General features: G+C 38.9%; 1 protein-coding gene across 1 annotated transcript; it reads right to left on the reverse strand.

Annotated features, from left to right (window-relative positions):
- Positions 1-18,118: 18,118 nt before the first annotated feature.
- On the reverse strand, positions 18,119-27,411 carry LOC148140652 (putative G protein-coupled receptor 139). The gene is made up of 2 exons (XM_087978907.1): positions 27,348-27,411; positions 18,119-19,029 (listed from the first exon to the last, which is right to left on the reverse strand). Exons 1-2 carry the CDS (start codon positions 27,409-27,411, stop codon positions 18,119-18,121), a joined length of 975 nt encoding a protein of 324 aa, XP_087835033.1.
- Positions 27,412-27,620: the final 209 nt, after the last annotated feature.

Raw genomic sequence — 27,620 nt, forward strand, 5'->3', positions numbered from 1 at the left:
TTCCTCATTTGATTTCTGAAGCATTGTCTAAAGGCTTCTGAGACTTTTTATACGCACTTAAGTTGGCTTTTTTCACCTCATTATACTCCTCTGATCCCTCCATTGAGAGTGATGTAAATACCTTACGAGCTCTACCTGCCAAATTTGTTTGAATCAGTAATATCCTGCCATTTCATTTGTTTAGCCACTTACTCAAAAGAATAGAAAGAATTTGAACCTACTTCTCATCGAATGTATGCAAAGCTTGAACATAATTAAAAAGATCTCCAACAGGCTTTTGACTACGACTGGTTTTCTCATCATCACTACCTTCCTCACTAAGCCTCCCTTCTACCTCCACCTTTGCCATTTTGATTAGATTTCCCTTCCTCATTGCTTATTCTGAAGTTCAAACTGTCTCTCTTTCTGTTTCTCTTCTCTCTTTTTCTGCTATTCTTCGGCTCAGGCGATTCCTTAATTTTCCTTCTCATTTCCTCTTCTATAGCTATTCTCTCCTTTTCTTTTGTCTCTAATTGTATGGTTCGAGTTACCTTCATCTGTTGAAATTCAGCTAGATTCATCTTCTCGTGATGTTCTACACGCTCCCATTTCACCTGACGTTGCTTATATCTGTAACCACTCATAGACTCGTAGCAAACTCACCACTTTGTAGGGATTTGCCAACTATCTTTTTGCAAACCAATTTGCCAATTTCCATCCTAAACTACTTTGTTGTTGCAGATAATTTTTTGCTTTCTGAATTAGCCTCTTTACTTTGTTGGGATTATTCTAAGTGAATTTGAATGGTTGGAGCCCCTTCAGCTTTCCTTGGTCAAACTTACCTGCTGATAATTCACCAGATGTTTAACCTGTTTGCAACTGAACATTGGACAACGAATTGATGATCCTGGTCTGATCCGGGTTAATAATGTCACCCTGCAGGAGAGTAGGCGAAAGAGTGCTTTGCTTGATCCAAATTTCTTATTATGCTCCTTTATTTGACACTTGTTGGCTTGATATGTGTGGAGATACAAAATAATCATTATGAGAACAGACAGGAAAAATCCAAATCATGCAGTGATAAATATCACAGTAGGATTTCAGATGAACTGTGCATAACACTCACCCTCACGAACTGTTCACTCCCCCACAAAGGATCAGTTGGAATAAAAAAAGATAAACGACAGGAGCCAAGAAGCTGGAATCATCAGTTTTGCCACATTAGTTGATGTCCTCACTGGCTAGCTCAGGAGCCTTTGCACACAGAAATAATGGTCAATGCCAATGACATGCTCAAGACATTATTGACATTATAATCCAAAGTGAGTCATAAATTATATACTATAAGATCCATTGGCCAATAGCCAATTGCAGTACAAACTGTACAAACAAATCTGAACAAGATAAACTTAAAATGAAATCATTAAAATAGTTTGCAATTGTTTATTTACTTTAAATGAAATTATGACCAGGATATTCCTTGTAATGGTCAACTAGCTTAAACAACTTGTCACAGTCACTCGGAAGACCACTTGGAACGTTTTGTAAGAACTCAATCTTTCTTTATCATCACGGGCCATGTGGTTGCTGAGACATCCATTTGGAGCTATTGAGGACTGCAGATGCTGGAAAGTCAGAGGCGGTAAAATATGGAGCTGTGAAATGCACAGCAGGTCAAACAGTATCAGAAGAGCAGGAAAGTTGAATCTCTCTATTAAGTTCGTCATGATTTCACGATAGAGTCTGATTGCACTTATAAGACCTAAATTCAATCAGGAAATTGAAACAAATATAATCGGTGACTGATTTCAGATGTGTTGCTGTGAAGGGAAAAATCCTGTCACTAATTGCAGTTACACGAGCAAGAAATGCTACCTATTTAGATAAGCATTGAAATCTTCACTCGGAGGCGAGATAGGGAGACGACCACCTTAGCTGGGTATTTCTCACCTGCTAATTACTGTGCAATAATTACAAACGGATAGTTATTTACTTGTGTCGAACTGAAGGAAAATGTCGGTGAAAAATATTTCACGCCTGACGGAGTTTTTTTTATTTCAATCGTCCAATATGTCTGGGCATATTGTCCTCATAATCTGAAATCATTCACCTTTTTCAGAGGAGAAGAATATTGCTTCTTTGATTCGTTTAATTTATCTTGACTACATATTCGTATGGCTATGGGCCATTCATGTCTTTTGGGGAAGTGTTGGAACAAGAATCCATTCAACTGTGTCCTCACGAGCTCACGGGAAAAGTCACCCAATAAACTCCAGACAATTATGAAACTGAGCTTTTATTTCTGCTATGGAGAAAAATGGAACTGAGAGTGTGAGCAAATTTTCGTCAATTTTTGGCACTGCAAAGCAGACAACTCTATACATAACCATAGTTTAAGTTTTAATTACTTCATTTTGTATAGCTTTCTAGCTTGTGACTTATGAAATGCAATAGGAGTGTTTTTCTGAATCTGATTTCAATGGAAAAATGGGTCGATGCAATAAATTTTAGAGAGGCCAGTGCTGTAAAATGTTTCGGCTCCACGTCATGTATTAAATAAGCATTTAACTACCTCATTCTATCTCAAGTAGATGTCTCATAAATAATATGTAATATTGGTCAAACCTATGGGTTTGTGCAGCTATCCTGCCAGTTTCACAACAGTGGGAAGGAAAGACACATTAGGAGAAAGCACGTGAACAATGAAGACAGAATTAAAGATTAAACATGGACCAACTTGGAAAGAATATTGGGCATACATAGAAAGATATGAGACTGTGACATGAACAAGGAAATAACGATGGAGAAAGACAGCAATCTAGAGGATAAAAGGGAAAACCACGAAGCATAAATAGTGCAATATCAGGTTGAACCAGTATTTTCAATGTGCAGAGCAGACTGAGACGGAACACGACAAGAAATGTGCGCACAATAAAATGACATTAATGTCAAACGAACCAATTGGTGATGCTGTAACTTCAATACTGCTCCTTACATCCAAAATATTCGCTACCATAGAATCATTGAACCATTGCACTATGGAAGTATGCATTTTGGTTAATAATGGACACACTGACCCCTGAAGAACGTCCCATTCAGACACCCCTACTCAATCCCTGTGACTCTGCATTCCCCGTGGATAATCCACCTAGCCTACATATCCTTGAATAATATCGGTAATCTAGCATGGCAATCTACCCAACCTGTAAAGATTTGGACCACTGGTGAATAAACTTTTGATTCTTTTTGCCACATTCTTTTATTTAGGATTAGAAACAGATGCTGAGAATCAACAAATCAGTGAGGTGCAGGACAGTGAAATAATTATAATATTGCTGGTTAATTTAGTTGACAATTTCAAAGGCTATGTTATTTTAATATTAATTTCAAGCAGATTTGGTGGCCTTGCCACGTGATGTTGTAAAGTAAAAGTTCACATCGATTTGAACGTTTGCAGTATGGCCCAAATAGCATAGCCAGTTGCCTTGGAAATCCTGGGCATATGTTCTTTGATTTCACATAGGGATGCAGGTTATAATTTTCCATCTTCTAGTTAGAGGAAATGGAATCCAGACCCTTGACTGAAAAAGCCAACCAAACAATGAATTTCATTACAACAATATTTTCAGTTGCAAAAGAAGTGTCTTAGATTTTTTCAGCACGCAGTGCAATGGGGAAAAGCATACATTCCTAAAGGTTTATAGCGGATATTTAACTGCCTACCACGTTCATGAGCAGCTTCGTGAAGGACTATACTTGCACAACGAAAATTTCTATATTTTAATACAAAGTTATATTCTGCTTTAATTTATTATGTATCAATGCTGTTCATTTCACAGTTATGTTGTCATTGTTTTTTTTTTCAGAGGTATAAATGCAGAGATTCCAAAATGTCTAGTTTTATCTACATGATGAAGCTTTTCAGTTTTTCTTAACTTGGAAAATGAAAGGGGAATGGTCAGTTCTCCCAGGTCAGCTTTTCTTTCGTTTGGTTTGGTTTGGTTTCAGCAAGCAGGCAGTGTTTGAGGCTGCTGGTCAAAGAAACAGCCACATGGCAGAAGGTGTTCCATGCTGAATCTCTCTGCCACCTCGGTCTCCTGTAAGACTCTGTGTTTGATTTTATCTTTTCTGCCAAGTGTTTTTATAAGGATTGTTGCAAGAATTTAGAACAGCATTATTCAGTTGGGAGAGTCTGTTGGGTTTTGGCTGGGTTACATTATTTGACATTCTGTTTTCTTTTATCTGTGATTATTTCAGTACTCTGCAAATAAGTTATGCTTTGTTTAAAACCGAGGGGTTTTGAGCAGCTGCATCACTCCTGGAATATCCAGTAGACGCCTGCTCAAAACAGCTCAAATTATGGTCTGGGTTACCTTCTTGAAATGTTTTGATGGGGTAGGGCCTGGTCCATAACAATTATATTTTAGTATATGTCTAAAGGGTAGGTTTGGGTAAAGTGCGTTTTCTGATCTCCCACTTACACTCTTTGATCATTGATTTATAGTTCTCAAAAGAAATTGTTATGTAGCCTGCAAGCAGAAATATTTTGCTTGTCAGAAACTTCCATGAGCTCAAAGACCTTACTCAGATCATCTTTCACTTTGCACTTAATTAGATATTTTTAACTTTTCAAGATTGCTTCTGTTTCTGTCTTTTCTGCAGTCTTAACTCGAACCTAAATACAGAAATAGAAAGCGGGACATAACACCAGCACTTCACCAGAGACTCGCTGATGATGTTTCCTGGTATGATGACCAAATGTCTGAGAATGAACCTTCCAGCTCAGCAAACAAACTTACACCCATTCCTTCCGTCTCTTAAATCAATTTTTTCTTGCCCTTATTTCTCATTTTAATTGTTTCTGACACTAATTCTTTTGGCAACCCTGATTTGACATTAATATATAGTTTCATTTTCATTCATTTTCAAACGCAATAGTTAAAAAGATCTACTATGGCGTTAAGACGTCACTACTTTCAATGAGCCACTATCAATTGAAGCTTCAGAAACTTTCAAGACAAAATAACATTGGGATAAATGTGTTTGGAAATATTTAAATAAGAATATGTTGCTCAATAAATTAAGTGCTAAGTCTTGTCAACTAGCCCGCACTAAACTTGATGGAGAACATGTAAGAAAGTGAGAGAGGCATTTTCTTTAGAGTTGGGTGCATCTTGCAACATCAAAAAAAAAATTTGAAGTATCAATAGTAACTGATAACTGGTTAATGGAGCCCTTCATTGTCGTTTAAGAGTAACACAAATTGTGTCATTTAAAAACTTTTGGATCTTGCAAGAAAATTCTACTCACCAGCTAATGAAATTAACAATTTTACTAAAGAGATATTTGAACGCATTCTTCAACTGCTCTCTGAATTTAATGAGCGTTGCAACATAAATAAATGTATTTGTGTACAATCTAGGAATTGCAGTATGAATCTTGCTTCTTGTACAAATTAAGGCATCGATAGAGATTGATGTTCTACTGACCTCAAGCCAGCCAACAGAGAATATGCCACATATACTGACCATAAAAGGATGTCAATATAAGCTGACCATTAGAACATGGTTAAAGCACTGATTAGCAGCATTAGAGCATATTGGAACCCTGTGTGGTGCACAACAAAAATCAGGCAGGATCCTCAACTGTCACAAATCTATTAACATAAAATACTGCATGGTATCCTTTAAACAGCTCAGGATAGAAACTAGTCCAAGAGCGATAGCAGCAGTTCTCTGCTTCTAACATATGGCAACAAATCAATCTAAAATGGAAGTAACAGTGAACCTGACAAAACGTTCTGTGACAATCAGTAGTAGTTCGTGTATTCTACATTTGAGGTTGGGTTACAAGTGAACAGAATGTTTCTGACATGCAACAAGAATACACCTCATTAGCAGCAAGCGAGAACAACAACCAATAGTTTTGCCACATCCGTGGCAACGAGGCAGACTGCAATGCAGTTGACGAGATTACACATTTCCCAAGATAGGTTTACATTTGTCATCACGTTAAATTTGAAGAAAAGAAATAAACATGGAAAAATATCAGGCTGGGACGAGAAATTATCAGTATCAGCGAATATGTATTGAAACTTGAAAACATGTTTTGTTTTTTATGCAATATATTAAATTACGACTATTCTATTTGTTACCTTTTTGCTCTGACCTGCAGATTTCCATACTCACTACAGGCATGGAATGGATGTGCACATTGCTCATCTCAGAAACTTTACACACGATCAAGAATGAGCATCAAGTCAATTTGTGGCATGTCTTGATCAGGGAATTTCTGCATGTCGACAATTGCCATGGGTTGCATAGACAGGACAAAGTATGACACTTCAATGACTGTCCATTGCAAGTTTCTGTCATGCTGTCCCACAATATTAGTGTGATAAGAAGTGTAGTTATTGGATAAAAAGTTTTGAGTCCACCTGGGATCAGACTCCATAGCTTAAAAATGGAAATAGCAAATAAACGCTGGTAGCTTGAATTTTGACCAATACATATGTCTATTGACGGGGAACTCAGCACATGCATTGGATGACGTACAAAACAGCAGCAATTCCTGGGAATTGTACTACTGTGATGTTTGACAACGTTTGTTACCTCATAACATACCAGTGTGGCAGAATAGCCTGGATAAAGTTACAGAATGAAAACAAGACACATAAGATTAATTTTATATTTATGAGGCGTCTTTGTCATTATATGGAGGAAAAAAAGTTAGAAGTAAAACAGCATAACATAAGAACTAAGAGCAAGAATAGTCCACCTGACCCTTTGAGCCTGCTCTGCATTCAATAAGATCGTAACTGATCTTTCGAACATAGAATATAAAACATACCACAGTACAGGCCCTTTGGCCCACAATGTTGTGACAAGCATTTATCTTAATCTATATGAATTTAACATAAACACCTCTCAAGTTACTGCCGTCCATATGCTGGTCCAGCAGTCGCTTACATGAGTCTAATGTCTCTGACTCTATTACCAACGCTGGCAGTGTATTCCAAGCACCCACTGCTCTCTGTGTGAAGAACCTACCTCTGATATCACATCTGCCTGCAAGCACCTCAAAATTATAACCCCTCATGGTAGACATTTCTGACCTGGGGAGAGGTCTCTGGCTATCAAGTCGATAGATGTCTCACATTGCCATGTTCACCTCGTAACCTCAGCTCCACTTAGCTACCCTCTTACCATGACACTTAATTCATTTACAGTTCAAAAACATATATCTATCTTAGCTTTAAAAGCATTTACTGAGGAAGCCTCAGCCACTTCACTGGGCAGGGAATTGCATAGATTTACAACTTTCTGGGTGAAGACGTTCCTTCTCAATTTATTCCCAAATCTGCTCCCCCTAATTTTGTGGCCATGCTCTCTTTTCCTCGTTTCACCGACCAATGGAGACACCTTCTCTGCTTGTAGCTTATCTCTTCCTTTCATAATTTTATATTTTTTCTACAAAATCCCTCTTCATTCTGCTAAATTCCATTGAATATAATCCCAGTCAACTCAGTCTCTCCTCATTACCAACCCACTCAACTCTCCAAACAACGTAGTGAACCTTCTCTCCACCCCTTCCAGTGCTAGTACATCCTTTCTCAAGTAAGGAGTCCACAGCTGCACATGGTACTCCAGGTGTGGCCTCACCAACATTCTATACAGCTGCAACATACTGTCTCTGTTTTTAAACGTAACCCTTTTAGGAATGAAGGACAAAATTCCATTTGCCTTCTTTATTACCTGTTGCAACTGCAAAATAGAATCCGTGGCAATGATGCAATTGGTAACATAGGCTTTGGGCAATGCAGTCACGAAGGCATATTCATTCAGCAGCTGCAAAACAGAAGTCAGCCCCGTAAAAAGGGTATCAGCAGGATATTTTCAATATTGATAGAAATTGCCTTACAAGAAATAGCTTCAGCAGCCAGCATTAAAATAGTAATTGGTGACCTTAGGAGTATAACTGATGGTGTTAAAGCTCACTAAGGGGTAAAGTAAACTACCAGTACTTTCAGACTCATAGAGTCATGTAGCATGGAAACAGACTGTTTGGTCCAAAACGTCCACTCTAACCATGTAGTCAAATGAAACTTGCCCCACCTGCCTGTGCTTGGCCCATGTCCCTGCAAACCTTTCCTATTCACGAACTTATTCAAATTTCTTTAAAAAATGATAACTGTACCTGCATCCATTACTTTGTCTGACAGTTCGTTTCACACACCAACCACTTCCTGTGCAAAAATATTGCCCTCATGCAATTTTAAAATCTTTCTCCTCTCACCTTAAATTTATGCCCCCTAGTTTTGAACTCCCTCACCACAGAGAAAAGATCCTTATCGGTCATCTTATTTATGTCCCTCATGATTTTATAAACTTCATTAAGTCTACTTCTCAACCTCTTAAGGTATATGAATAAGGTCCCAGATTTTCTAGTCTGTTGTTATATCTCAATATCTCCATTCCTGGCAACATCTTGTGGTTCAACGTTTATGAGAAGATTTGTAGCTCGGGTGATCGTTGTTGTGGTTCTGTTCGCTGAACTAGGAAATTGTGTTGCAGACGTTTCGTCCCCTGTCTAAGTGACATCCTCAGTGCTTGGGAGCCTCCTGTGAAGCGCTTCTGTGGAGGAAATATCACAGAAGCACTTCACAGGAGGCTCCCAAGCACTGAGGATTTCATCTAGACAGGGGACGAAACGTCTGAAACACAAATTCCCAGCTCGGCGAACAGAACCACAACAACATCTTGTGGTTTTATTTTTCTGAATCCACTCCAGTTTAATAATATCCTTTCTATAACAGCGTGACCAGAACTGCATGCAGTACTCCATAAAATCTTCAGCTAGGTTCTGGAAAATCTCAACATGATGTCCTAATTCCGATATTCAGAAGGTCTGAGCAATGAAGACGTGTGTACTAAATGCCTTCTTGAACATCCTGTCTAACTGATGATATACTGGACTTCTTTGCCCGTTACTAGAGCCACAGGATAAATACTGAAAGGTAAAGGTATTTAACACAATAATTCAGGTCGTGCAGAAGACTGGATGGTTTCAGCACCCTCGAAGTTGCAGTCGATGATGTAAGATTAAGGAAATGGCAGTGGCAGACTGCATTAAGATTCTGCTGTTTTAGATTCAACCAACTATTGTTTGATACCTCTGTGCATCTGGAGTTTTTTCCACAATTCACAAAATTGGAGTCTATTGAACTTATGATGCTTTCAAATTACCAAAAAAAGTACAGTGATGATGGCACAACTAGTTCTTAAGCTGTCTTCACCAATGAAAGTTCTCTAATTCTTCTCTTGAAAAACATTTTCTTTCGAATTCCATCCATTGGTTTTGCCTAAATTATTGTTAACAATTTCTCGTGATTGTAAGGGTCTGCAGTAGTTTTATGACTCTTTTGTGAACTGTATTCAGGCTGCAACATTTGAAAGATTGGAGGAAGATGCATAAAGCATAACAGAGAAAAAGGAGGTAGGTAGGATTGAAGGAGGTAACAGAGATATTAGCTGGACGAAGATTGAAAGATGAGAAAGGGTGAAGAGCTGATTGATGTTACAAAGGCAGGGAGAGTTTTGTGGGTGCTATATGTTTCAGAGGTATGGAAAGATGCTGGTCTTCAGGAACCCATGCAGACCGGATAGTGTGAGGGCATGGTGACTATGTTGAGATACAAATACATTGGGGAGGAATAAGTTGTGCAGCGTGGGTTGGAGGTCAAAGAGAATACTAAGATGTGAAGGCAGATAAAGCTGTAGGGGGCAATGTAGATAGGGAGATTTGTACAAACTGAAATAACTTGAAGAAATAAGAAGATTTGTGCACAATAGAAGAGGCTGCATGTTTGTGGTTTATGGCCTGGAGGGTTGGTAATGATTATGGCCAGTGAGGTGCTGCATGAGGTTATAGAGACTCAGATACCTGTAGAGCTGAAAGGTTTAGAGAGATTTGGTAGGAGGCCGGGGACGTTACTGAATCAAGCGGTTTACAGCTGGAGGAGATTATACGAGGGTGGTTGGTGGTGCTGGAGACACAATGGGTGTCTGAATACATGCTAAGGTATGGAGGGATATGGGCAGGAAGATGGAAATTTTAAGATTGTGATAACGATTGCCTAATATGAGTGTTGATTGGCTGACGTTAGGCGGAGTCATTGTAAATGATTTCTGCAATTAGTGGAGTTTTCTTACAATGAATCAATAAAAAGCTGGGAACTAGAATCATTCTCATGGAATACAGGGAGAACTAGCCATTTGGATACAGAATTGACTCAAAGGTAGAAGACAGAGGGCGGTGGTGGAGGGTTGTTTTTCAAACTGGAGGCCTGTGACCAGTGGAGTGCCACAAGGATCGGTGCTGGGCCCTCTACTTTTTGACATTTACATAAACAATTTGGATACGAGTATAAGAGGTACAGTTAGTAAGTTTGTAGATGACACCAAAATTGGACGTGTAGTGGACAGAGAAGAGGGTTACCTCAGAGTATAACAGGATCTGGATCAGATGGGCCAATGGGCAGAGAAGTGGCAGATGGAGTTTAATTCAGATAAATGCGAGGTGCTGCAATTTGGGAAAGCAAATCTTCGCAGGACTTATACACTTAATGATAAGGTCCTAGGGAGTGTTGCTGAACAGAGACCTTGGAGTGCAGGTTCATAGCTCCTTAAAAGTGGAGTCGCGGGTAGATAGGATAGTGAAGAAGGCGTTTGGTATGCTTTCTTATATTGGTCAGAGTACTGATTACAGGAGTTGGGAGGTCATGTTGCGGCTGTACATGACATTGGTTCAGCCACTGTTGGAATATTGCATGCAATTCTGGTCTCCTTCCTATCGGAAAGATGTTGTGAAACTTGAAAGGGTTCAGAAAAGATTTACAAGAATGTTGCCAGGGTTGGAGGATCTGAGCTACAGGGAGAGGCTGAACAGACTGGGGCTGTTTACCCTGGAGTGTTGGAGGCTGAGGGGTGACCTTATAGAGGTATACAAAATTATTAGGGGCATGGATAGGATAAATAGGCAAAAACGTTTTCCCTGGGGTCGGGGAGTCCAGAACTAGAGGGCATAGGTTTAGGTTGAGAGGGGAAAGATATAAAAGAGACCTAAGGGGCAACTTTTTCACACAGAGGGTGGTACGTGTATGGAATGATCTGCCAGAGGATGTGGTGGAGGCTGGTAGAATTTCAACATTTAAGAGGCATTTGGATGGGTATATGAATAGGAGGGGTTTGGAGGGATATGGGCCAGGTGCTGGCAGGTGGGACTAGATTGTTTTGGGGTATCTGTTCAGCATGGATGGGTTGGACCGAAGGGTCTGTTTCCATGCTGTACATCTCTATGACTCTATGAATAGAAGTGATTTTGTTCAAACATGAAACGTTTTATTGAGTTGAACATGATTTATTCACAGAAGACATTTCTTTCCCTGGAGAATTCTGGAAATAAGGGGCAAGGTATCAGAATAAATAATTTCCCATTTAACATGTACTGAAGAATGAATATCTCTGAGGGTCATTTCCATTTGGAATTTTCTTCCACACTAGGCCATGCAAACGCAATCACCAATTATGCTCAAGGCTGTGTTGGACAGATGTTTCATTGATACAGTATGAGAGCAAATATTTAAGGCATTATGGCCAGGAAAGTCATCTGAAAGCCATATGCCTAACTAATTACAACACTGTTAAATGGTGAAATTGGTTGTACTAGTGAAACCGCATGAAAATGATCACTTTCTGCGAATGGCTTTTTTTTAAAAATTGATTCATTTAAGGCATGTGCTGTCAGTTAAGACATGGGCAGCGCAGAGATTTGAATCTGGGGAAACGTGCAGAGGGTGCAAATCAAGACTCGTCAGGAGAATGCTCGAATAACTGAGTTTGAAGAACGCAAATGTAGGCAAAATAGTTTCAATATTTGGTGAGCACAGAGGAAAGGTGTGTTTCTTGTTATTCGTCAAGACCCTCAAAAGCAGTGTTTTAAGAGATGGACACCGCACAGTAAGTCCTTCTTAAACCATGAGTCCATATTCGTTGGCTCTAATACCTTCTTTTGAACCATCTCTTCAAACATTTTGATCTATGAAAAAGCATGCATTTTTCTCATAGATTCTGATGAAAATTTTGCTTGAATTTCCAATAACTAAATCACTTGATCCAAGCTGTCTACACATGACATATGCCTTTTCTTTCTCTTGACTAGAGTTTTAACATCTCTCGTCATTTGATGTTCTCTACTCCTGACAGCCTTGATCTTTACACCAATGGAAACATACTGTCTCAGAATTCTTGTTTTATCACTCTTGCAAGGCTTCCACTTGCCAGCTGTACTTTTTACTTGTGAAGAGCCTCGCACAATCAACTTTTTAATGTTCAAGTCTCACATTGACTTTGTTGCAATTTAGAAATTTTGCTTGTGGACTAAGTCCATCCCTTCCCACAGCTGTTTTAAAGCTCATACAATAATGATCACTGTTCACAAGATGCTCCACCATAACATATCAGTCTCTCGCCTTGATTTATTTCCCAAAGGAAGATTGAGCTTTGCTCCTTCCCTAATAGTTATAGCCACATATTGAATAGACAAGTTTTCCTCAACTTTCCTAACAAATTCCTGTGCATCTAAGCCCTTGAAAATATGGCAGTCCTACTCTTTGTTTGGAAGGTTAAAACACCTTATCATTACAACACTACTATTCTTACAGTTCTCTGAGATATTCCTATGTATTTGCTCCTCAATTGCCCGCTGACAACTGCGGACTCTCTAGAACAATCCCATCAAGGCAATTTAATGGAAAATTAACAAATTTTAAATTTACTGTGAAATTTGAAAGAGAATGTTTTTCTAATATTTAATGCTGTGCTGAGCTTTGTAAACAATACTTTGATGAGGTTTGCAGCCAGCTTCTCTCTGTTTGAACTTTGTAAACATTCAACTTGAACTTGCGACAGTCGAATTCAGCAAAAGCTGAAGAACTGTTATGTCCAAGACCAGGAGATGAGAGAATAACGACTTGAGTTTTCCCAGTCTTTGCCCTTGAGAGCGTGATGAGAAACAGTATAAGATGAGGATCTGAATTATGCTCAAGTATCCCTTGCATAAGGCATTTCCTCAAGTGCAAAGAGTCCCTTTGCAAAGGCCTGTAATTTTTTTAAAATTTGTTCTTGCCGGCATTTGAGTAGAGTCAATTTAATTTCCATGACAGCAATCTTTCCCTTCCTATTTTTCAGTTTCCCCCCATATAGCTTAATTGGACAATAGTCCAAGAATATATTTTCTAAGTATAGTCATGATATTGTGACGAATCAAAAGGGCCACTGCGCCCTTCTCTGTTGCCTCTACTTCTATACTTCCTATATCATCTGTATCTCAGAACATTAAGCTGCTAGTCCTGTCTCTCTCACAACCATGTTTCTGTAATAGCTTTGATATTCCAATCCCACATTCCCATCCATGCCCTGGGTTCACCTGTCTTACATGTCAGGCCCCTTGCATTGAAATAAATCTAGTTAAATTAATTAAAATGGTTTAGAGCTTACAGGAGAAGACAGAAGAAAGAGAGGGTGGGATGTGAGAAAATATCAGTCATGATTGAATGGCAGAGCAGACTCAAAGGGCAAAATGCACTAATTCTTGCAGCAATCTCCATAAACTCCTCTTTGCACAAAAGGTGAAATCAAAGAAAGGGGCTTACAACAGAGAGAGAGAAAAAATGGCAGAGTGATTCAGCATGGAACATCTTCTTCCATGTCTTGGACCAGTTGCCTAAAAACTGATTGACTGCTCTCAGTGAACATCCAGACTGCTAAAGCCCAACCAAACCCAAACAAAGAAAACCTGAGCTGGGAGAGCTGGCCACTCCATTTTCATTTTACAAGAAGTTCTTTTTTCTTTCACTTGAAAGCCGTTTTACTGAGGCAGTAACCGTTAACTATAATCAACATGGCCCTAAAATCCTTCAAACCTATACCTTTTGGAATCGCTGATTTAACGACCTCGCTGAAAAAAAAATGCCAAGGATAGCATAACTTTGTTGTGGAAGCAGCATTGTCACACAGTGCATTTTAGTTAAGTTCAAATTGTGGACTAAAATATGTTGGACGTCGTGGAATTACAGATGTCCAATTAACCACATGTGCAGTAACCACCACTATTAGCAGCAGAAACATGAAATCCAGTTTCAAAGATCTCTCAGCAGCTGGACACATTGAGCTGAATCAATAACATTGCAAGTTATATAGATGGCATGTTCAGATATCTGGTTGCACTGCCACTTAAGGGCCCGAACAAAGAAAAAGAAATATGGTGTGCATGAGTTAAAAAGAGACCACCAGGCAGCACATGAGATCTCTGAGATCTTACTTGCAAATCGAAATTCTGTTTTGAAAACTGATGGAAGAATTGGTAGCATAAGGGATTGCATCAGAGCCATGTTTGTGGAACAACAAGTAATTAAACCATTTAGGAGTGCAAGAAGAACTTATGAAGAACAATCATGAGATGGAGTTTGTTAGTTTTGGGAGTGCAAAAGTGTCTTGGTGGCTACAGACATTATTAAGAATGGCATGTCCTCTTTCTGTTGCCTGAGCCAAGGATATTACAAAATGGTCACAGAAAATTACTTTGGGTGACTGTGACCTGCTGGAGATCATGGTGCATCTTGTTACTGATGAATTACATAGGCGGTCTCTGTGGTCCTGAAATCTGAATCCAGGAAATTAGGTCCAATACTGGTAAGCAGCGTCCCAAATGTAGCAATCTCTACTTAACTCCAAATGCCAAGTGTAAATGGGCACAGAAATAAAACGATGAGACAGATGAATGTCTGCTTGGAAGGGTGATACAAGGGAAGCACTCTGGAGTCCAGAGTACAGTGGAATTTTCTCATGCAGAGATGGCCCCTGTCCCAACTAAATAAATTGCATCAAAACAGAATTGTAGCTGAGTTCCTTTGGGTGAATTCCTATTGGAGATTGTAGAATTTAAAATACCTTGACAGGTAGGTGGGAAACAAAAGGCAAGATTGGAGAAGAATAATACTGGAAGAACACATAAGGGATCGCAACTTAATAAGGGTTGTCGGAGTAAGAGAGAAGCTAAAGAAGCGTCAATCAAGATCAGGGTTATTATGCAAACATATGAATGCATGGAGTATTGTATGTAAGGAGAGTTATTCGTGCAAATTGCTACATGGACACGTGATGTTTTGTCTCAGAGACCATGTTTATGAGAAAAAGTAAAACATGGCGTTACATTTGCTGGGTACAAACTGTTCCAAGAAAATAGAAAAAGAAGGAAATGAGCAAAGTTTGCAATATTGTTTCAGAGACTGGTGTAGTGCTGGAGAAAAGAAAGAATTATGCCCTTATGGGTTCAAGGAAAAGATCAATTTGGCAAGAGTTAATGAAGAAAAAGGGATATTTCAATATTGCTTGTTTCAGTCTAAAGACCATCATCTATTGGGAACGATATGGAGGAAAGACTATTTGGGAGAAATTCCGAGAGATGCCAGATTATAGAGTTGTTCTAGTGGGAGACTTGACAAATGTAGACAAAAGACCTGTAGTGTAATGGGCTAAGAGGAGCAAGCAATCACAGATTGTGTTCAAGAGATGTCCTGAACAGGATCTCTCCAGTTTTTTCAAGAAATAATGAAGTATGGATCTGAATCTTGGAAATTAAGTAGATTATGTAAATCAAATAGGTAAAAGCAATGACTGCAGATGCTGGAAACCAGATTCTGGATTAGTGGTGCTGGAAGAGCACAGCAATTCAGGCAGCATCCAAGGAGCTTTGAAATCGACGTTTCGGGAAAAAGCCCTTCATCAGGAATAAATCCTGATGAAGGGCTTTTGCCCGAAACATCGATTTCGAAGCTCCTTGGATGCTGCCTGAACTGCTGCGCTCTTCCAGCACCACTAATCCAGAATATGTAAATCAAGTGTCAGAGCAGGGACAAGTAGAGAACAGTAGTCATTGTGTTGAAAATTCGAGGACGATAGTGGGGAATGACAACCCAGAGTAAGAAAAATCAGATGCAGCAGCAAATGTTCAAAACAAATCTGGCTGGAGCAACAGAACTGGAAGAAAAAAAGTTAGTGGGGAAAAATTGTAACTGAAAAGTGAGCTACACCTTAACAAAAATGATTTGTTTACAGCGAAGGCATATTCCTCAAAATGTCAGGAAATCAAATTCAGAATCTCTGAATTATAACATGAATGGAAATTAAGATGAAAAGAAGAAGTGTGATTCTGACAAGTGTCAGGAAGTAAATATAATTAGGAACCTGGAGAAATAAAGCAGGTTCAGAGGGGAATGGAAAAGCACATTAGCGAAGCAAAGAGAATTTATGAGAAAAGACTCACAACTGTCATGGAGAGGATTTACAATGTGTTCTGTCCAAGCATAATGAGCAAAATATTGGAAAAAAAGAGGAGTGGACCATCTGAGGGTCAAAATGAAGATTCATATATGAAAACAGGGCATATAAAGTTATTAAATAAATATTTGATTTTTTTCTTTAACAAGGAGGTAGATGCTACCCAGTCCATGGTGACAGAGGAGGAAGTCCTGTTACTCTAAGATTTCAACATGGATAAGAAAAGAAATGAATAAATATTGGTATTTAGATTTAACAATATACAAGAACTCGTAGAGTTCATTCCAGAGTGTTTCAAAGAAGTGATAATGAAAACTGCAGTTGTGTTTGTCAGACTTTCTATTTTCCCTTTACCCAGTGGAAAGTCGAAAAGATGAGAGAATTATAAGCATCGAATCATTGTTTAGCCAAAAATATGTGATTGTTAGTTTACCGACAGTGGTGGATTAGTTGTCATAAACAATTATTTAGGGTATAATTATCAGTCGAGTGGAAACGTGTGGATTGGCATGTGGGGAGCAGTCACCAAAGTCTTCAAAAGAAGAGACAGTGTTTGTCTAACTTGCTGGATTTTTCTCAAGTAGTAATGCAAAGAGTTCATTATGGTAATACCTTAGACGGACTGCAATGGATTTCCAGAAGGAGTTCAAAATAGGACATTACAATAAACGTTTGAGATGCATTATGGAATGTGCACAAAAGGGGATGTAATTTATTGAATACAAAAAAGTGACTATGTAATATGAAACAAAATCAACATGGCATGCATGTCGTTTTGCTAATCTGCAGTAATTCTGTTACAGCAGCTGGTAGTCATTAGTTTCCCCTCGCTGATGCTAGGATCATGGCTCCACGTAGTTCATCTTCGTTTCTACATTGAACTTCCTTATCAACAATGGCGCTGTCATTCAATTTGTTTTCTTTTTGTGAAGTAACGTGGAATATTTGCTGATTGCTGATTTAAATATATTGGATGACGGAATATATGTTTAACCATACAAGAAAGTGAATACGACGGAGGCCAAATGGCCACTTTCCACTATTCAAGAAAGCCGCGACCTTTTTATTAATCAGCTAGATTTATTTGCCACGCAAACATACCACGCAATTTACGTACTCCGTTTGTCTAACTACCTAGGATGAGTTGAACAGATTTTTTTCCCCCAGACAATAGAACACGACAGCAGGTTTACAAAAAAACACTCAAATGATAGGACACAAAAAGCAAACATTCTTTGTAATTTCGGCTCATGTCAAACCCAGCTTCTGACTTGGCTACATATATTTGTGTAGGTGCCATGCTGAGGCAGCAAGGCTTTGATGTCCTACGTTGGCCCAGCTCACAGTGTACAGTTCCACCATATTCACTCCAGTTCCAAATCCACACACACAGCTTCGCCACACTCAAATTCACCCATCCTAAAGTGACGAAGTGAGAGGGAGAACTACATAGATGAATGAAAAAGACAGAGAATAAATGAAATCTGAGCACTTTGTATTTTTAATAAGTATATTTTGTTTTACAACAATTGTGATCAGCCAAGCTTCAAAACAGAGAAGGTAATATTGTGTCTGTTCTTTCCACTTTTGTCCATTAGGGGGCCTTCTGAATATCCTACCCCTCTTGCAAAATGCCATCGCCCACCACAGTAGATGTTACATTTAGATTCTCAGTAAGTCATGACATTAGTGACTAAATATAACGAAACTAGAGAAATGGCGACCCAACACTAAAGTTGCACCTAATTCCTTTGTTTATCAATAAATTTCTTCATTAATATGACAGGATATTTCACCATGCTTTTAAACTGCTCCCTGAATTTGGATTGAATCATTCCATAAATAAATGCATTCGAGCAGCAACTTAAATCCACAAACATAACTGCAACTTCTGGAAACATACCTGCAAAGTCACTATAATCACCGGGATAAAATCCAAACAGCATGTAATACAAGAAGCATATAACATATAGGAACCACAAAAGTATGAAACTGCCAGATATAGTGAAGAGTAACAGCATCGACTTCTTTCTGCTCTCCATTTCTGGGTCATTGCGATTGTCTCCCTTGCTTCGATGCTTCAGTTCTTTACGCACCAGACTGGTAACCAAAATGTGTCTGACTGTCAAAACGTTGAGCAACAAAATTAAGACGTATGGGAGCAAAGGGGCAAAAACCTTATCCAACCAGTCAAAAGCCACCCAACCTGGAGCAGTGTAGTAGCTTGGATTTTCAATGCAGAACCAAGGAATATTGTCAATAATCTTTCCAGGTTCAAATCGAAAGTAGAATGCAACATTTTTAGAACAGACGAGAATGCATGTCATTGATAAAACTACAGCCGCAATTTTATTTGTGCAATACTTTGTTCTCAGCTTTTGGCAACAAATGGCCACAAATCGATCAAAAGTGAAAGTGATAGTGAACCAGACAGAACATTCTGAGGCTGCATAAAGCAGGACAAAGGTTATGCGACACACAGGTGTGATTTGTAGGAAGGATTCTGGGAAATAATAAGAACTGACCCGATATAATAAAACTGCAGTGATAATAACCAGGAGATCTGCTGTTGTCATGAACACCAGATAACGAGTCGTACAAGTGGAGAGACCACACCTTCTCTGAGATAAGATCATAATCGTCATGAGATTAACTAGAAAATAAAACAAAACAACTAAAACTTAGTGACCAGAGGTTGGTATCTGGTAGTTTCAGAGGCTAAACATTTAAGTCACTGAACACAAGACAAATCCATCTTTTGTGTGTAATGTTTGATTTCAATGTTTTAATGAAAGTAACATCTCAGTCACTGGAGCATATTCATGAATCTCAAACTTCCAGTTAGCGAGAATCTACGTACATGATTATGGAATCGTGGAATTATGGAGTAAAGAAGACAGCCTTCAATGTATCGAGTCTGTGCTGCCAAAAATGCATTATTGCCTTCATTAGTCCCACTGTTTTGCAATTGGACCATAGCTTTGAATGTTGTAACACTTCAAGCATTATTAAATATTTTTCATTGATTATGAGGTGACCGAATTTGCTTACCATCCCAGGGAGTACATTCCAGATACTCGCTAACCAATGCCTTTTTTTTCCCATACCTCCTGTCTTGCACTTTAAATATGTGTGTCACCAGGATCAACAGCTGTTTTCGATCCCCCTTGTCCTTATCCCACAATTTTTATCCTTCCAACAGGTCCCCTGCAAACATCTCTAATTGAAAGAAAGACACCTGAGGTTTTCAAATGTCTTCCTTGGCTCAAGTGTTCCATCCTGGTGAATCTTCTCTACAACCACTCCACTGAAATCACATGCTTCTTATTGATCGGTGACAGGAAGGGCACATAGGACTTCAGCTGTGGTCTAATCAAAGTCCTGTACAGCCTCAACATAGATCCACAACTTTTATAAACTATTTCTCAACTGAAAAACACAAGTATCCTTTATGACTCCTTAACTACTCTATTAATCTGCCTTGCCAGCTTCAGGGATTGGGGACGAAAACTTCAAGATCCCATTGTTCCTTTGAGCTTCCTAGTGTCATCCATTCTTTGAGTACACCCTTGTTTCGTTACTTCAGAAGTGCATTACTTCACATTTCTCAGGGATCAATACCATCTGCCATTGCTCTTTCCATCTGACTAAGTCATTTATATTCCCATAACCTAAAACCTTTCTCCGCTCTGTCAAAAACCTTCAGTACAATTCCAAAATTTCTTATAACCATCATTACTCCTCCATCTATTAACAACCCACATTCTCACCTCAATTATTTTATAATGCTATGCACATTAAGGAATGCAAAACTGATCCCAGCATTACACTGCTGCAAAACAAACTCAAATCAGACAAGAAAATTTTCTACCTCACTCTCTGTCTTATGCCTCTAAGCCAATTTAGTGTCCAATTTGGCAAGTTATGCAGGCTCTGGTGAGCTTTTACATTCTTTATCATTTTGCCATGTGGGACCTTGAAAAATGTCTTCCTGAAATCTATATAAACTTAACATTAATCTCCCTACCTTCATCTACACACTTGATCACATGCTCGAAAATTTCAAACAGTTTTGTTACACATGAACTCCATCTGGTGAAGCCACGCTGATTCTTCCTGTTCAAACCTTGTGATTGTTGCAAAGTCATGACGGGTACTCATGAAGTGGAAAGTAGTAAGCTGGAATTTGTTTGCAAAAATGCTATGAGAGAAGAATGTGCGTCTCCTTTAAAAGGTAGAGGACATTTTCTGGACTTGGAGGTTTAAACCGGCAAATGTCTGCAAGTAGCTAAAAATTGTACAGATAGTTCTAAAATTGAAACACATATCTATTGGCTGTGTGATTGGAAACCTTCGGCTTCTTTTGATATTTAGGCAACCAGTTTGACCATTAAGTAATTAATTTAAACCAAGCCCCAGATACCAAAAACCAATTAAATTGAAATCTGATAGTTTTGACCACCTCAAAACAATCCAGGGTACAACTGGATAGAGAGCAGAGAGCAAACTCATCGCGATCTCACAGACATTTCCACTCTTTAAAAAGGCACCACCTATTCACAAAGGTACATGGCAGTCTTAGATAGTACTAGTGTCACCAGAAGTCGACAGGGAGAATTAATCAGAACAGCAGAATTCCAAGAGAAAAGGAAAAAGCAGAGAATTGTGGAAGACAATTCTGTGCGAACTTTGAAAGACTCAGTTTAATTTTATTATTTTCTTATTACTTGGACTAATATATGTGGCACCTGTGTTTATTGGAACATCAAGCCAGTAGAAATGAGTTCAGTAAGGGAGAAGTTAATAGTGGGGGGAAATGTTTGGTTTGTTAGTAGTTTTGTTAATGTGTTCATTATTAAGGTTAAATAAATAAATAGTTACTTGTTACTGATAGCGTGGAGATCAGGGGTTATAGACAATAGACAATAGACAATAGGTGCAGGAGTAGGCCATTCAGTCCTTCGAGCCTGCACCGCCATTCAACATGATCATGTCTGATCATTCCTAATCAGTATCCTGTTCCTGCCTTATCTCCATAACCCTTGATTCCACTATCTTTGAGAGCTCTATCCAACTCTTTCTTAAATGAATCCAGAGACTGGGCCTCCACTGCCCTCTGGGGCAGAGCATTCCACACAGCCACCACTCTCTGGGTGAAGAACTTTGTCCTCACCTCTGTCCTAAATGGTCTACCCTGTATTTTTAAGCTATGTCCTCTGGTTCGGCACTCACCCATCAGTGGAAACGTGTTTCCTGCTGCCAAAGTGTCCAATCCTTTCATAATCTTATACGTCTCAATCAGATCCCCTCTCAGTCTTCTAAACTCAAGGGTATACAAGCCAAGTCGCTTCAGTCTTTCAGTGTAAGGTAATCCCGCCATTCCAGGAATTGACCTCGTGAACCTACGCTGCACTCCCTCAATAGCCAGAATGTCTTTCCTCAAAGTTGGAGACCAGAACTGCACGCAGTACTCCAGGTGTGGTCTCACCAGGGCCCTGTACAGCTGCAGAAGCACCTCTTTGCTTCTATACTCAATTTCTCTTGTTATGAAGGCCAGCATGCTATTAGCCTTCTTCACTACCTGCAGTACCTGCATGCTTGCCTTCATTGACTGGTGTACAAGAACACCCAGATCTCTCTGTACTGCCCCTTTACCTAAATTGATTCTATTGAAGTAGTAATCTGCCTTCCTGTTCTTGCCACCAAAGTGGATAACCATACATTTATCCACATTAAACTACATCTGCCATGCATCTGCCCACTCACCTAACTTGTCCAGGTCACACTGTAATCTCCTAACATCCTCATCACATTTCACCCTGCCACCCAGCTTTGTATCATCAGCAAATTTGCTAATGTTATTGCTAATACCATCTTCTATATCATTAACAGATATTGTAAAAAGCTGCGGTCCCATCACGGATCCCTGCGGTACCCCACTGGTCACTGCCTGCCATTCCGAAATGGAGCCGTTTATCACTACCCTTTGTTTCCTATCAGCCAACCAATTTTCAATCCAATCTAGTACTTTGTTCCCAATACCATGCGCCCTAATTTTACTCACTAACCTCCTGCTTTCTGAAAGTCCAGGTACACTACATCTACTGGATCGCCCTCATCCATCTTCAGAGTTACATCCTCAAAAAATTCAAGAAGATTAGTCAAGCATGATTTCCCCTTCATAAATTCATGCTGACTCTGTCCTATCCTGTTACTACTATCCAGATGTGCCATAATTTCATCCTTTATAATAGACTCCAGCATCTTTCCCACCACTGAGGTCAGACTAACTGGTCTATAATTTTCTGCTTTCTCTCTCCCACCTTTCTTAAAAATTGGTATAACATTAGCCACCCTCCAATCCTCAGGAACTGACCCTGAATCTATCGAACTCTGGAAAATAATCACCAATGCATCCACGATTTCCCGAGCCACCTCCTTCAGTACCCTGGGATGCAGACCATCAGGCCCTGGAGACTTATCAAACTTCAGACCTAACAGTCTCTCCAACACCAAATCCTGGCAAATATAAATTCCCTTCAGTTCAGGTCCTTCAGCCACTGTTACCTCAGGGAGATTGCTTGTGTCTTCCCCAGTGAACACAGATCTGAAGTACCCATTTAATTCCTCTGCCATTTCTTTGTTCCCTGTAATATATTCCCCTGTTTCTGTCTTCAAGGGTCCAATTTTAGTCCTAACCATTTTTTTGTCTTGCACATACCTAAAAAAGCACTTACTATCCTCCTTTATATTATTGGCCAATTTACCTTCACACCTCATTTTTCCTCTGCATACTTCCTTCTTAGTAATCCTCTGTTGCTCTTTAAAAGCTTCCCAGTCCTCAGTTTTCCCACTTATCTTTGCTGTGTTATACTTTTTCTCTTTTAACTTTATATGTTTCTTAACTTCCCTCGTCAGCCACGGCTGTCCATGCCTCCTCCTGGGATCTTTCTTCCTATTAGGAATGAACTGATCCTGGAACTTCTGTATTATACACAAAAATATCCGCCATTGTTCCTCCACGGTCATCCCTGCTAAGGTATTGCACCATTGATCTTTGGCCAGCTCCTCCCTCATAGCTCCATAATTCCCTTTATTCAACAGAAGTACTGTCACTTCCGACTGTACCCTCTCCCTCTCAAATTGCAGATTGAAGCTTAATGTATTATGGTCACTACTTCCCAATGGCTCCTTCACTTCGCGGTCTCTGACCAATTCTGGTTCATTACACAATTCCAGATTAGGATTTGCCTTCTCCCTGATCGGCTCCAGCACCAGCTGCTCTAAGAATCCATCTCTGAGGCACTCCACAAAGTCTCTTTCTTGAGGTCCAATACCATCCTGATTCTCCCAGTCTATCTGCATGTTAAAATCCCCCATAACAACTGTAGTAACATCTTTACAACAGGCTCCTTGTCTATTGTCTATTGTCTATTCAATATATGGATCCCAATTTTTTTGTCAGAGATTGAAAACAAACGTGTGGAGAAAAACTGAGAACCCAATTTAAACAATAAGGGGTTCCTTTCATGAATCATTCTTTCCACAGATTACAAGGGACAAGGTGAGCTTCTCTGGGTAGTTCAGGTTTAATTATTGGAAGGGAATTTCTACTCCCATCGAAACAGGTTGGGGCTGGAGTTTTGGTTTAATTATCAGAGGAGTTTGACCCGTTTCCCCTTCGTAACACTCTCCAAATGGAAAGTAATTTTCTCCAAGAGTTCCCTACCACTGATGAGAAACTTGCTGGTTTGTAATTTCCGAGGCTAATTCTACCATCATTCTTGTCAAGTAGAACTGGATTAGCTGCATCTCCATTCTTCTGACACTCCCGCAGTTCAAATTCTTGGGGCAAGCTCCTGTTATTCTCTTCCCCTTTCTGGTCCTGTCAAAAACAATGGCATCTGAGGAAACATTGCTGTGGAATGAAGTATTGTTTGAAACTATGGACAGTGACAAAGTGAAAAAAAGGAAGCCGTTCTTGCTGGAAGGAGAAAAAGAGAAATATCATTAAGAGAAATATGGGAATCCGTTGATTTGTCAGATAATTTGTCGAAAAGTCTATTGCTTCAAATTAGTATAGAACTATTAAAAATATCAACTATGAAAGAAGTGAAGATTTGTAAAGTAATAAAAAATGAGGACAAAGCCCCAGGTCTATCTATCAAAAGGAAATTGCATTCACATAGTCATCAATGTGCATTTGAAAATGAATGGATTAGAAAAGAGTGTGATGAGAAAAATTCTCATAGTCCTGAAAAGAACACATCAGTATGGAACTCATCAAGCTTTGAAAGTGGAAGAATATTCAGTCCATCTATTTTGCTCCAGTCAAAATGAATCATTGAATTCATCACATCCCATTATTCAGTAAGTAGCCTATAGTTTTACAGTAAGACTTTATATTCTCGACAGGGCTGTTTATATTGTTGTCATTTTTCGAGCTCAGTTTGATGCCCGGTTTTCTCACCATTTTCTTTTGTTTCTTTTTTCAAGATGGAATCAAAGACATCAAGTCCACTGAGTCCAGGAGTTGTACAGAATGAAAATTCAGAAAGGAAACAGTTGTGTAATGGCCAGCATCATGTTAAACAGTTTTTTTTTCAAAGATAAACATCTCTACAAGCTTAGTGGAAGTTTGGCTTTAATGTGTCTTACACTTGCGAAAATCATTGGCTTTTACTTGATTCTTCACAATATCTTTTTTTAAAATTCTCTTCATATTATTTTATTTTAGAAAGAATGATAGATAGTTGAAGGAAATTCATGTTCATGTTTCGATGAGCAGAAGAGTGAGAGTTTGGAAACTGGATAACTCTATGGAATGTAGGTATGGACTTACTGATTTAAATGGCTTTCCTTTGCACTGTAATCAGAGTAGGACTCTTCGAGTGGGAAGATCATACCTGTGCAGATCATTGTGGGGAAGAAAATGTGTTCTTATTTTAAACTCCACTGGGTGTACATCTAGTATGACCAACCTTCCTTCATAAGATTACCACACTCACTGATTTTCAGATGAAGTTCTCAGATATCAGTCGAATGAACGAAATATTGAAGTTTGACCAAGTAAGAGAGAGTACTCATTCTGCAATTTGAAGGGGTGAACTGTCAATACAATTGAATGCATTTCTGAAATAAATGTCATTTTAAAAGTAGAAATGGGCAGATATTTGAAATAGTGTACACAGGAACAAAGAGATTTAAGAGGTGCAAATTCACAAATTATTTAAAGTCAAAATACAAGTTAGCAATGTCATCAAGCTTAAAAAGAAACATTTCTGGAGAATGGGAATTGAAAATCAGCGTAGTTATTAGTACCAGTTCTTGCTCTACAGTAAAAAAATGATGTAGAGACGTAGCAGAAGTCCAAATCTGTTTTAGAAGTGAAAAGTTAGGCCTCACAGTTCTATGTATCTGTTGATATGGAGCAATTGTTGGCGAGTTTATCTGTAAGGAAGTTAAAAGAGGAGTGGGAAAGTTATGCACAGACCAACAGAAATATTAAAGTTATGAATCGGTGTGATAGGATCGACACAAAGAAGATGATTCTGCCTGATACTGATTGCATAATTATAGATTGTCGATCAAGAATGTCAGAAATAAATCCAAAACACATGAAGGAGAAACACATTCAATCAGAGAATGGTTAGAGTTCACTCCAATATGGAGCTGTGAAGGTAATTGCATAGAAGAGTAAACTAATTAAGAACATGAGGTTGAATGATGTGGAGGAGCTGATGTTGCACTGGGGTGGACCAAGTTCAAAATCACACACCAGGTTATAGCCCAACAGGTTTATTTGGAAGCACTAGCTTTTGGAGTGTTATTTGTTCAGGTGAATTAAGGAGCAGCACTCCGAAGACTATAACCTGGTATTCAGTGATTTTTAACTTTGTCCATGAGGTTGAAAGCAGTAGGTGGTTAAATGTTTCCGTCAGATAAAGGGTATTTCAAGGTTTGGACACAAATGCAAACACAGGAACAAGTTGGGCTGAATGTTCTGTGGAACTGCTGTAAATACAATAACGTGCGTGTAATTTGAGAATTATTTAATTGCGACCTTAGTTCTTTCATAACGTTGTAGATTTGGAAGTGATCCAGTGAACGGAGCGATGTGTGAACCAGATAAGTATGAACTGTAAAATGATGTTAATATTTACGAGACTGAAACTAATTCTTGTTTTGTATTTTAAAAAAAGTACCTAGGGTCTTCAATCTTACATGTCTTTCCCTGGAAGGGGCAAAAGCTGCTGATCTAAGGACAGAATATGTGTCATATGACTCCAAAACATAGATAATGATTGGACCATTAAACTTCGATGTACATCAGAAATAAATGGACTATTCAATAACAGAAGGATATTATTTCACTCATGAAAACAGGTTAGCAATAAGGAAAGAATTATTGACTTGCAGTTTCTGATCACTGTGTTTGCAAGGTGGTAATCAGCATGAAAACGATTAATCTGTTTACAGTAATCAAAGAGAAAGTTATTATCAAGAGGAGAGTGACAATGCTGTCTTGCTGTTTATCTGTCAATACATAGTTAGCAGCTGTTACTGTTGCTGCTATTCAGGCGACGACTGAGCAATATCAAAACATATTAATTTATTCAGAAACATCTTCAGACAACAATGAAAATATTCCCCTTGGCCATAGATTACATGTCAAAGCAGAAAGGCATATCCATGGAGTGTAGAGATCAGACCGCTTAAACAATTACACAAAAATAATGCAAGCCTTATCTGGTTCGGGGCCAACACTCAACACAATTTCACAGAGGTAATTATTTGTGGCAATAGCTTCCCCATGAACTGATGTCTACTCAACAGCACAGTTAACGAAAGGGTATCACAGATGTAATAGCTGCACAAGGTTTATCATTCGATAAGTATGCAAAATGATCAGTGAACAGTTGAAATTGCCATTAGTTATTTCACACAACTTCAATTGTCATAATCACCTACCAGGAACTCCAATGACAGCAAGAACTGTGTAGTAGATTTTACAGATAGTGTAAAATGGTTCCATGTTTTTCTATTCAAAGTCAGTTCGGGATGCAATAAGTCACTCTGAATCAAGCTCTGTTGTGATCCATTCACAGAACTTCAAACTTATACATGGTTGAAACTCCACAGGGACGGTGACAGTTGCAACGTCGTTCAATTTAATACCCTAGATGAACAAACACTTTACAACACCTGAGTCTAAGTCCCCTTGCAGCAGAATATAATGAGTAT

The sequence above is a fragment of the Chiloscyllium plagiosum genome, unplaced genomic scaffold (assembly GCF_037043375.1).
Source record: "Chiloscyllium plagiosum isolate Xiang-an unplaced genomic scaffold, Cpla_swu_hap1 HiC_scaffold_35, whole genome shotgun sequence".
In the NCBI taxonomy this organism is placed as follows: Eukaryota; Metazoa; Chordata; class Chondrichthyes; order Orectolobiformes; family Hemiscylliidae; genus Chiloscyllium; species Chiloscyllium plagiosum.

Coding starts and splice junctions, on each gene's coding strand:
- LOC148140652 (XM_087978907.1), bottom strand. CDS start 27,411: ATGGAACCATTTTACACTATCTGTAAAATCTACTACACAGTTCTTGCT. Junction 19,030..27,347: donor TGCTGTCATTGGAGTTCCTG/GTAGGTGATTAT, acceptor TTTATTTTCTAG/TTAATCTCATGACGATTATG.